Raw genomic sequence first — 12,914 nt, forward strand, 5'->3', positions numbered from 1 at the left:
ATGCTATTTCATAGCACGGAGTGGCATTACAATTACTCACATAATTATCAATAGTGGCATGTGATGTAATGCTGATGGAAAGCATAGCATTGGGAGACCAACCTTTAGCACTTAACTGCTTTGACAGTGATGGTTACTAAAAACTGTGGTGTCATTTGCTCTGACTGCTTCTTTGAAAATACATGGGAAAAAAGACAGAGAGCCTTGAATTTCAAACTTAAGGCATGTGTAGAAAACCTGAAAGCTGCTTTGACAGCTTGGAAGAAACCTATTATCTCTTATAGCTACAGGGCAGATATAGCTGAGAATCAAGCCCAGGGCCTAATGGTAAAGGCGACATAGTTGCAATGTCAATTAAATGTGATATCTGGATCTGTTATGCCAAGGTAAGAGCCCTGGTGGGGAAGAACTGGACCCTGCTGCATGAAATGGGGGCATTTGGACAAATATGAATGAGGTTGAAAACTTTTAATAAGAGTTAGATTTCAGCATAGCCCTGATGGAGAAGGACAAGACCTATTCTTGAAGAAGAGAGTTTATGTACTGAAAGAACTATAGGATTTTGCCAAATACTTACCTGAGGTTTAGATTTGATTTGTTGACTTGAGCAACTGGTAGTCCTTCTAAATTGGTTACTTGAAACTGGTAGTTTACTAATATATGCTATGATGCCAGAACTTTCCTGTCATACTGTAGAGGAAGGAATCTGAGATTCAGGGAGATGGGAATGTTGGACATACTGTATAATGTGCATCCTGTTTAGTTATGCTCTATCCATACCATTCCTAGGCGTGCCCATCAAATTTACTTTTATTAATGCATTGAGTAAAGAGCCACAGATATCCCTGAAAACTTCTCTGGTTGTTTGGAGATGATGACGGAGATGGCACAATGAAATTGGGATCCATGATTCAGTGGGAATATCCCTGTACATGGGCCTAGGAGCCAAGAGGCGGATATAGGAGTGGTTCTTCTATTATTCCTAAGAACTTACTTGAAGAATTTTTGTCTCTACAACTTTGTCTCTATAATTTTGTCTTTAAAACATTGATTGACCTTGGTGGATCTGAAGGCCCTAATGCCCAGGGCACAGATACTATTTCCTGATAACACAGTCATAGTTTAATTAAATAAGAAGCTTAATCTACCACCTGGCTGATATGAGGTCTTAAGACCACTGAACCAACTTAGAGTGTATCATTATACTGCTTGAGGTGATTGGATCTAATTACTGAGGGTAAATTGATTGTTGCTCCTCAAAGAGAACAAGAAGGACTATGTCTAGAACCCCAGGTATGTGCTAGGATAACTCTTGGTGTTCATATGTCCAATATTACAGGGCAGGGGGAAACTGCAGCAACACAGTAAAGGTAAGACCACTAAGAAATTAGATCTGGGCCACTCCTCCAGATGAGATAACTAGTGGAAGATAAGGAGAAATGGAAGCTATGGTTACCACCTTGAGCCTTGTGCTCAAAACTGTCCTCTCTCCTCTTTCCTTACTATTCTGGACTATAACTGTGTTTACCTTTTCTGAGTGGCTATGTCCATGAGAAGAGACTGAGACACTCCCTAATCCTAGAGGACAAATCTTGATTGGCATAGCCTCATTCCTCTTGTTAAAGGAATGCTTTAGGCTTAGATAGTTCAGGACAGTGATATATGAGGAAAAGTATGCTGGAATGCTTCTAGGAATGTTCTTCACTTTTAACAAGGTACAGGAGACACAGATATGGCTTTTTTTTTCTTTTTTTTTTTTTGTCTCTATGCATGACTATCTGTCTCTGATGACTAGAATGGCAGATGCCATTTTGGAGCCATGAGAAGAGCCCTTGTTAGAAAATAAGCCAACACACACACAGGATGGTGGAGTACAACCTTGGTCCTGGTGGCAAAGTTGGCTGGTATTCTCCAATATTCATTTCCCTTCTTTCTTTAATATTAGATTTCCTAAATTTTAGTTGGATACATGGTATGTTTATCAACTAGGTGGGACATGTACTGGTCATTAGTATTTGAGTAAAGGTGGATATGTGCAACTTCTGGGGCCGTGTGATTCCACCTTTGGCTGTTTTTATATCATGTTTTTGTTGTTTTTATATCATGTCTTTGTTGTTGTTATATTGTTGTTATTGTTTATTTATTAACCAATTTATATGTTATTTTCATATACATGTTACTAATTTTCATCTCTGACACTTCTATTATAGAGAAAGGGTGAATAGCGATATTAAAATATTTCTTCTAATTAATTTTCTTTCAGTGTGCACGAATCCATGCACCTGGCCACTAGTTTATGATACAATCTCTCAGCAAAGTGGGAATAGAGGGAATATACATTGAGTGGCCAGATTATTATGATCTCTGAATGCATAATAATCTGGCCACTTAGTGTATATCCTATATAATAAAAGGCTAATATGCAAATTGTCTCCTCGACCAGGAGTTCGGCCAACCACCCATGTCCCCTCCCTCTGGCCAGGCTGGCCAGACCCCCACTCATGCACGAATTCATGCACCAGGCCTCTAATATATATACACTGAGTGGCCAGATTATTATGATCTCTGAACACATAATAATCTGGCCACTCAGTGTATATCCTATATAAAAAAAAGCTAATATGCAAATTGTCCCCTCGATCAGGAGTTCGACCAGCAGGCAGGCCGGCCAACTGCCCATGTCCCCTCCCCCTAACCCCACCTATGCATGAATTCATGCACCAGGCCTCATATATATATATATATATATATATATATATATATATGTATGTATACACACACACACACACACACACACACACACACTCTCTCTCTCTCTCTCTCTCTCTCACTGAGTGGCCAGATTATTATGCGTTCAGAGATCATAATAATCTGGCCACTCAGTGTACCTTAACATAATAAAGGCCATATGTGAAAACCCTACAGCAAACATCATAATCAATGGGCAGAAACTAAAAGCATTACCCTTAAGATCAGGAATAAGAAGGGGATGTCCACTTTCACCACTTTTATTCTACATAATACTGGAAGTCCTAGCCACAGCAATCAGATAAGAAGAAGAAATAAAAGGCATACAAATTGGAAAGGAGGGCATAAAATGCCTTTATTCACAGATGACATGATATTATACATAGAAAATGCTAAAGATTCCACCCAAAAGCTACTAGATCTAATAAATTCTGCAAAGTAGCAGGATACAAAATTAACATTCAGAAATCAGTGGCATTTCTATACACCAATAATGAACTATCAGAAAGAGAAAATAAACAATCCCATTTACTATTGCAACAAAATTAATAAGGTACCTAAGAATAAATTTTACCAAAGAGGTTAAAAACTTGTACTCTGAAAAATTATAGGACTTTGAAGAAAGAAATTGAGGAAGATAGAAATATATGGAAGCATATACTGTATTAATGGATTGGAAGAATTAACATAATTAAAATCTCCACACTACCCTAAGTAATCTATAGCTTCAATGCAATTCCATTAAAATACCTGCGGTATATTTCATAGATCTACAAATATTCCAAAAATTTATATGAAACTAAGAAAGACCCCAATAGCCTCAGCAATCTTGAGAAAGAGGAACAAAGTTGGAAGGATCACAATAACTGATATTAAACTATACTATAAGGCCATTGTAATCAAAACAGCTTGGTACTGGCATAAGAACAGAAAAATAGATAAATGGAACAGAACAGAAAGCCCAGAAATCAACCCATGCCTATATGGTCAATTAATACTTGACAGAGGAGGCAAGAGAAAACAATGTGTTAAAGACAGTCTCTTTAATAAATGGTGTTGGGAAAATTGGACATGCAAAAAAAATGAAATTAGATCACCAACTTATACCGTACACAAGAATAAACTTAAAATGGATAAAAGACTTACATATAAGCTGGGAAACCTAAAAATCCAAGAAGAAAATGGCAGTAAAATATCAGATATCCCTTGCAGCAATATATTTTTTAATAATATTGTTTATTACATGCAATAAACAATATTTCAAGAAAAATGATTTTAAATACAATAAAGTTACATGCAATAAACATTTCAAGAAAATTTTTTTAAATATAATATTACCAAAACTATACTAACATAGTATAATATCACAAAAGTTGTAGGAAATATTAAAAATCTGCAAATAACAGGATTACTTCTATTATATTCTAAAATATTTTTCCCCTCTGGCTCTATTTTGGCTCATTAATTTATGTTGTTCATTATATTCCACAAATGAGTGGGATCATATGATATTTATCTTTCTCTGACTGGCTTATTTCATTTAGCATAATGCTCTCCAGGTCCATCCATGCTGTTGTGAATGGTAAGAGTTCCTTCTTTTTACAGCAGTGTAGTATTCCATTGTATAGATGTACCACAGTTTTTTAATCCACTCATCTGCTGATGGATACTTAGGCTGTTTCCAAATCTTAGCTATTGTAAATTGTGCTGCTATGAACACAGCAAAAGAAATCATCAACAAAATGAAAAGAAACTCACTTGTATGCCAGAACATATTTTCCAATAGTACATTGGGTAAGCCGTTAATCTCCAAAGTATATAAAGAACTTATACAACCCAACACCAGGAAGACAAACAATCCAATTAAAAAATAGGCAAAGGACCAGAATGGACACTTCTCTAAAGAGGACATATAAATGGCCAATAGACATGTAAAAAAATGCTCAACATCACTAATCATCAGAGAGATGCAAAGTAAAACCACAATGTAATACCACATCACACCTGCCAGAATAGCTACCATCAATAAATCAACAAATCAACAAACAAGTGCTAGAGAGGATGTGGAGAAAAGGGGACCCTAGTGGTGGGAAGGTAGACTGGGGCAGTCACTGTGGAAAACAGTATGGAATTTCCTCAAAAAATGAAAAATGGAATTGCCTTTTGACTCAGCAATCCTACTCTGGGACTATATCCTAAGAATCACAAAATACTAATCCTACCTAATAAAATGGTAATATGCAAATTACCATCACTCCGCTACGCCCACGATTGGGCTGTTGGGAGGCTGGGGGCGGGACTTGGGGTGGCCCATTGGGCTGGCCGGGGGAGGACTCGGGGTGACCCATTGGGCTGGCGGGACTTGGGGTGGCCCATTGGGCTGGCGTTCCTCCTGCTGGCCCCAACGGCCGGCGCTGGGGGAGGACCCATGGGGCCGTCGGAAGGCGCCAGTGGCGGAACTCGGGGTGGCTGATTGCGTGGCTGCCGGCACCAGTTTTCTGCCAGCACCAGTTTTCCTCTGGTCACCCGCCGATCGGAGTGCCTCCTGCCAGCGCGATTGGCCACCCAGAGTTCCTCCACCGGCGCCGCTGGAGGAACTCAGGGTGGCTGATCACGCTGGCGGGAGGCGATCGGCAGGTGGCCAGAGGAAACAGCGCTGGAGGAACTCGGGGTGGCCGATCAGTGGGTGGCCAGAGGAAAACTGGTGCCAGCAGCCAGGTGAAGGAAGGTCTTTTGCACGAAACTTCGTGCAACGGGCTTCTAGTTTGAAATAATATGTGCACCCCTGTGTTCATAGCAGCATTATTTACAGTGTTATTTTGGGACAGCATGGATATACCTAGAAAAATTTATTATTCTAAGTGAAATAATACAGTTAGAGAAAGACAAATATCATATGATCTCACTTATATGTGGAATCTAATGGACAAAATAAACTGATGAACAAAATAAAAACAGAGGCAAGGATACATGGAACAGATTGACAACTTTCAGAGGGGATGGGGAGAGGGACTAGATGAAAGAAGGTGAAGGGATTAGCCAAAGAACATATAAGCATAACCCATAGACACAGACAACAGTGTGGTCACCGCCAGAGGAAAGGAGGTGGGGTGGGGCTGGGTGGAGATGAGCAGAGGAGGGGGAAATGGGGACATCTGTAGTGGTGTCAACAATTTTTAAAAAGAAAAGGGGGGGGGGAAGGAGGCAGAGCTAATTCTAGTTCTGAGGCAGGGAAACTTGAAACATTTTCTTGTGGCAGAAAACAAAATAGTGGTCAAAGACAAATAGAACATAATAAAGGATACAGGGTTGACTTGAAGAGGCTCCCATTGGCCAATTTTAGGACAATTTAAGTATCAGAATAATGATGATGATACATAAAAACAGAATCCAAAAACTTCTTTGTTATAGATTTCACAAATCTATAACATTATGTAAGAAACAAAAATGGGAGGAAGACTACCAGCTGCTAAATGTAAAACGTAAAATAAATGATGTAGTTATTTTAAAAACACCATTTTAAAATTACTATTGTAAAATTGATCTAGGTAAGGATAATCAATGAATGCTAACAACCATGGAATGAAAATTCTTGGCCAAGATATTCACACAGTCACCAAGTACATCCCACAGATTACTTATTAATTACAATGGGTAAAGTGTGGTTTTTTTAAAATAAATTTCTTTTTCAATTAGGAATAGATATTATAGAACAATTATTTTTGTAGAATCTACTGTACTCTTTGTTTTGGTTAATCCTCACTGGAGGATAATTTTCCCCCATTGATTTTAGAGAGAGTGGAAGGAAAGGGTTAGGGGGAGAGAGGAGAGAGAGAGAAAAACATCAATATGAGATACATCAATTGATTGCCTCCTGCATGTGCCCCAATTGGGGCAGGGAACTTACAACCCAAGTACATGCCCTTGACTGGATTCAAACCTGCCACCTTTGGGTTCTCAGGCTGACGCTCTAACCACTGAGCAATGCCAGCCAGGGCTGTACTCTTTTTTTAATAGGATTCACCTGAAAAGCATGATCAGACTAGAATGTGAGATGGGAATTATAGCAAAATAATAATAATAATAATAAAAAGTACAGAACACTTCTTTTTGTACTGTGAATTTGGTTTGTAGGTTCAGCAATGAGATAATTTCTGTCTTCCTATGTTGTTTTACTAGTGTTCAGGGAATGCAATTCTAATGAACACAGTTCCCTTTAAAACTATAATGTAAACTTGGTTTCTAGTGTTCACAGTTCTGAGGTCACTAGAAACATTAACTGAAATATGGAATGCATAAAATTTGGCAGTAGTAGGTAAAACTGTTTTTTGACAAGTTGATTTTGAAGTGTCAGTAAAAAAAGTGAAGATGACCTCAGGCAGTTATAAATTCAGCTCTGTTGTGATGATCCTCTCTCAAAAGAGTTTAAGACTAGAAGTATAAATTTGGGAATCATAAGCATGGAGGTCCTGTCTGAAGATACCATAGTAAATTATGTTGAGAGAACTTAGAGTGAGGAGTTGCTGATGAGGAGTAAGCAGAAACTAAGGACCTGGTAATTAAGAGGCTAGCAGCAATCTCCTAGTCCAGTGGTCGGCAAACTGTGGCTCAAAAGCCACATGCGGCTCTTTGGCCCCTTGAGTGTGGCTCTTCCACAAAATACCACGGGCCTGGGCGAGTCTATTTTTGAAGAAGTGTCGTTAGAAGAAGTTTAAGTTTAAAAATTGTGGCTCTCAAAAGAAATTTCAATCGTTGTACTGTTGATATTTGGCTCTGTTGACTAATGAGTTTGCCAACCACTGTCCTAGTCAAAACTGACTTGTAACTTGTGACCAACAACCAAATGCAGGAGAAAACTGTGAGGAGGTAGGAATGGGATGATGGTATCTCAAGGGTCAAGTAGCATGAAGGTACAGTGTGTCTAGGATACTGAAAACTAAATTTGTAGGCAGAGAGGAAGAAAGGAAAAAGAGAGAGATTGAAAGTATATTTTTAAGTATTTATTACCTTTTGCTTTCCCTTTAAAATTGTTTGCAACCTTTCTGGCTGCCAAGGCTCACCCAGACTCTGTAGTGTGACTTTACTTCAAATATTTGCCAATATAAATCCAGACTTTATCTCTACGAATCTAGTGGGAAGTTTTGCCTGCTAGAGATTTAGTTACAGATTATAATGAATTTTCAGCTTTCATTTATCTTGATCTTCTTGATCTAATTTTGCTATCCTAATTTTAAAAGACAGGCCTGTTCAGTAGACAGGTGCAAAATGCACAATACCCTCTTTACTAACATGACCTTGCTTTTAAAGTGGGGCGGGGAATGGTGCCTGGTAGATAAATGCGGATTATTTTAACTTTTTTTAGCTACATAAATGTTGCCACCATGTTTGTACTAATGTGTAACTGTTCTAGAAAACAGGTATTTGAACATGCAGCATAATACAGTATATTGGTTTGTGTATTTCTGTGACTAGATAATGCTGTTACATTCCTTGTGAGTGAGTCTGAGGGGGTGCTGTTTGTTTATGTGTGTTTTACATTGAAAATGTTACAGCACATCGACCGTCACTCTCTTCACGCTCTGGGGGTGGGCAGAGGTAGGGAGGGTGTGACGCTGATATTTGTGTGAATTCGGGCTTGTGATGCTGAGCTTGGTTCATCCGTTTTCTCCTCCCTTCTCCTTCCCACCAGCGCCACAGCAACATCCAGAGCCTGAGCGTACTGCGCCCAGCGCGGGCACAGAGCCTCCCACTGCCAGCAACCTGGGGCCCAGGAGGAGAGCGAGCGCGGTGACAGCGCCTCACTGCCACCAGTCCCCGGACCGCCATGGCCAAGAACCAAAAGGACAGAAATAGTTGGGGTGAGTAGAATGTGGGGACTTCTGCTGCCTGCACGGGACTGGCCCTCTTCTGGGAAGGAGGAGGGCCAAGGACGACGCGGCACCAGCATCCAGGGCTGGGAGACGGGCCACAGCCGGCCGAGCCGCGCCCGGTCGGGGCAGAGGAACCATGGCAGAGCGGAGCCCAGGTAACTGCATGCTGTAGGCGAGGGCTGCGGTTTAGTGCGGCCACAGCCTCCCGTTTCTCCCTGTCTCCGTAGTCTACCTCTTCCCAGCATTTGGACAGCACCCACCCCTCGCCTCCCTGAGACTGCCTGGTTCCGCTTTAGCGATAGGTTGGCTGGAAGGAGATGAGGGTGGGAAGGGGCCTGTGTTACTCCGTGGAGAGGAGTAAGGGATAGGGGATCCTACCCCCCCCCACCCCCCTTTCCAGGGAGCTGCGAGAGCTCCTGGGCGCGGGCTCCCAGCGGGCTGCGGGGCTAGAACAATGAAGCGGGGAGCTTGCCGGGCCCAGGAAAGCTTTGCAGACCTGAGCGACAGAGAAGGGACGCCCGCTTGGGAGTGCCCCAGCGCTGCAGTACTCGTTTTTAATTTGGGGGTTGGGTGGGGGAAATGGGGGAAAGGAAAGCAAAGTTGTGGTTTCCAGCCTTCGGCCCCACCCCAACCTGGTACCCCATTCAGGGTGGCATTGTTCTTTGATTTTACCGTTTGGAGATATTGGGCTCATGATTGGGCTCATGATTCAGCACCAGGCCGAGGGGAGGGGGAAGGAGAGGCTAGGCCGAGTGGGTTCACGCTGGGTGGGTGGACGGTGCTCACGCAAGCGGAGAAGAGCAAGCGCAGTGATGCAGGAGAAATCTCGGCCCCGCCCGCCTGCTCTGCTGCTCCACTTGATTTAGGATGCTTAGTGTGGGCCGGTTGGGCATCTTTTTCCGCCTTGGGCATCCGATTTCTTCCAGTCTCGGTACTAAAGACGCTACCACATTAGAACTAAAGCCTTATAGGGCATTTTATTATATGAACCAGAGCAGATCTTAGGCTACTGTGGCTTGGTGGGCAGAGACATATTTTGTTCATGAGTTTTGAATTATTATTTGGAAACTTTATGCCCACTAGATATTCAGAGCTTCTTGATTATCTCAGTGAGATATATAACTGTCAATCAGACCAAGAGGTATAAATTTTAATTGGTTATTTCAGAGTACTTTTATAAAAAAGCCATATTTCTCCTTGCTCAGATTGGTCACAGGACCGCCTTAAATCCCAGTAGAAAAGGTTTACATATGAGAGATTATTCAAGGTTTGTGGTAGATATGGGGAGTTGGTAGCAGGGAGGTCTATCTCTAGTTGTCTGCGTTTAAAAGAAAGTGGTTCCATTTTACTGAGATCACCAAACCCTAGTTTAGTAGGTGTGACTATTGCAATAACACTGTTTTCTTTGCTTCTGATATACAGGTAAGCTTTTTCAGTGTCCCCTTTCCACCCTCCCTCCCCTTGGCTTCTAGAATAAGATTTGCTTAAACACTCACAGTTAAGGTATGTATGTTCAAGTCAGTTTTGGTCTTGATCTTCATGCATTGTTGATTCCACCCTGTTTGGAGACAGGCATGTGAAAGTTTATGGTGAGGATTAAAATTTTTCTCTTTCACGAAGCTTTGGATCATTATTCTTCAGTATTTCCTTTGGTTACAGATTTCTTGTTTAGTGGAGGTTTTTTTCTCTCTTGGGAATGTGTTTCTCAAATGGGATTTTCATAAAAAAATCACTTTGGGAACTTATTAGACATGCATATTCTCATATCTTCCAGCCAAAGCTTTTGAAATGGGGTCCAAGAGTCTGCCTTTTAATTAGCATCTTAGGTGATTGAGAAGTAGGTGGTCTTTGGATGTTACGTTCAGAAATACTATAATTGATTATTTATATTTGATAGAAACATATCCCAAACAGTTCACCCAGAAGACACCAAGAGAGTTTCAACTCAAGTGATGAATTAGGAAAAGGATACTAGAGTCACTGTATGTTCATTGGAAATGTTCACATAAAAGAAATAGTGGAGTTGTGGAGTCTTATCTTAACACTCGATAGAAATGCTTTACTGCTCAGATTTTTCTTTGCGGTAAAGTATATATGACATAAACGACTTAGAAAGTGTAACATATGGAGTAGGAGGTATAGGTTTTTGGCAAAGTATTAGTCATATCTGTTTTGACTCCATTTTATTACCAGTACCTAGTAGAATGCCTAACACATAGTAGACATTTAATAATACCAATAATAGCTAATATCATTGAACTAATATCAGTGAGGTAGGTGCTATAATCCTTTTGTTACACATGAAAAGGTAAATGATAGAGCCAAGATTCCAACTCTGGCGGTTAGACTTCAGTATCTTTACCACTATGCTATACTGCCTCTTTTTTGAGTGGATAATACCTTCTGCATTATATAGAATTACAGTTTTCAAGGCACAAATGCATTATTGCATTTGATCTTTAGTCTCTTAACTTTGCAGGACATGTTCCCTGTTTTGCAAATGAAAAAACTGAGTCTCCCATTGGGTAAATAATTTGGTGAAAGTCACCTGTTTGGCAAGTTGGAGGACTAATAACATAGAGTTGTCTTCTAATTTATTTTCTGTAACATGATGCTGTGGAATGTTTTATAAGATATTGGGCATGGTGTCAGGGGAATAGAGAGAACAGGTCTTTGTAGAAGCCAGAGGTCACTGGTGAGAAAAAAAACTCAGGTGATAGCTATAAAAGACTGACCTTATCATCTATCTAGATAAATATTTCCCAGACAAGTTAGAAAGTCAAGACCAGAGGGCAAAGGTAGACTATCCAGAATTGGACAATATAGTGATTTCTAAGAAAAAGACAAGAGATATATTTGTAAAATCTGTACAGGAGACCTAAAATTTAGATAAGGATCCTGTAGGACCAGGTTTATTATTTTCTGAGTGGTCAGAGACCTGTTAGATCTACATGGGCCATGGGAGCTAGAAACCTGAAAAGCATCTCTGCTGACATCCAGAATTGGGGGTCATATTTGAGGATCATACCCACAGGTACAACTGGGAAGCTGGTTTGTGAGTAGGACTGAGAATCCCACCACCTGTACCTAAATATACACTGAACTAAAATTTGAATAAATTTACGCTTTTAAAAATTAACTCTTTAAAGATAGGGATTATCCTTTTTTAAAAATATACTAGAGGCCCGGTGCACAAAATTCATGCACGGGTGGGGGGAGGCGGGGGAGTTGTGTGTCCCTCAGCCCAGCCTGCACCCTCTCCAATCTGGTACCCCTCGAGGGATGTCCGACTGCCCCTTTAGGCCCGATCCTATCGGGATCGGGCCTAAAGGGGCAGTCGGACATCCCTCTCGCAATCCAGGACTGCTGGCTCCAAACTGCTCACCTGCCTGCCTTCCTGATTGCCCCTAACTGCTTCTGCGTGCCAGCCTGATCACCCCCTAACCACTCCCTGCCAGCCTGATTGCCCCTAACTGCCCTCCCCTGCAGGCCTGGTTACCCCTAACTGCCCTCCCCTACAGGCCTAGTCCCCCCCAACTGCCCTTTTCTTACAGGCCTGGTCCCCCCAAACTGCTCTCCCCTGCAGGCCTGGGTCCCCCCCAACTGCCCTTCCTTGCAGGCCCGGTCGCCCCCAACTTCCCTCCTCTGCCAGCCTGGTCACCCCTAATTGCCCTCCCCTCCAGGCTTGATTGCCCCCAACTGCCCTCCCTTGGAGGCCTTGTCCCTCCCAACTGCCCTCCCCTGCTGGCCTGATCTCCCACAACTGCCCTCCCTTGCAGGCCTGGTCCCTCCCAACTGCCCTCCCCTGCTGGCCATCTTGTGGTAGCCATCTTGTGTCCACATGGGGGCAGCCATCTTGTATGTTGTAGTGATGGTCAATTTGCATATTACTCTTTTATTAGATAGGATAGAGGCCTGATACATGGGTGGGGGCCGGCTGGTTTGCCCTGAAGGGTGTCCCAGATCAGGGTGGGGGTTCCCTTGGGGTGTGGGGCATCCTGGGCGAGGGGCCTATGGTGGTTTGCAGGCTGGCCATGCCCCCCGGCGACCCAAGCAGAGGCCCTGGTATTTGGGATTTATTTATCTTCTATAATTGAATCTTTGTAGCCTTGAGCAGAGGCCAGGGCAGGCCAGGGCAGTCAAGAAGCTTGGCTTCCTCCATCACCAGGGGCAACTCAAGTCTCCTGCTCTCTCCAGCTCTGTTGCTGCCGCCGTTTTTGTTGGGATTTATTTATCTTCTATAATTGAAACTTTGTAGCCTTGAGCGGAGGCCAGGGCCGGCCAGCGCAGGCAGGA

The 12,914-nt window shown here is 42.2% G+C and overlaps 1 protein-coding gene across 2 annotated transcripts in view; it reads left to right on the forward strand.

Moving 5' to 3' along the window:
• The window catches only part of ATL1 (atlastin GTPase 1), a 57,588-nt gene that overhangs the window by 5,754 nt on the left and 38,920 nt on the right, over positions 1-12,914 (forward strand). For both annotated transcript variants that reach the window (XM_079768425.1, XM_079768426.1), the window contains exon 2: positions 8,438-8,606. In XM_079768425.1, the coding sequence (XP_079624551.1) occupies positions 8,573-8,606 (34 nt within the window). In that variant the 5' untranslated portion in view covers positions 8,438-8,572. The remainder of the gene's footprint in view (positions 1-8,437; positions 8,607-12,914) is intronic.

The sequence above is a fragment of the Cnephaeus nilssonii genome (genome assembly GCF_951640355.1).
Source record: "Cnephaeus nilssonii genome assembly, chromosome: 4".
In the NCBI taxonomy this organism is placed as follows: domain Eukaryota; kingdom Metazoa; phylum Chordata; class Mammalia; order Chiroptera; family Vespertilionidae; genus Cnephaeus; species Cnephaeus nilssonii.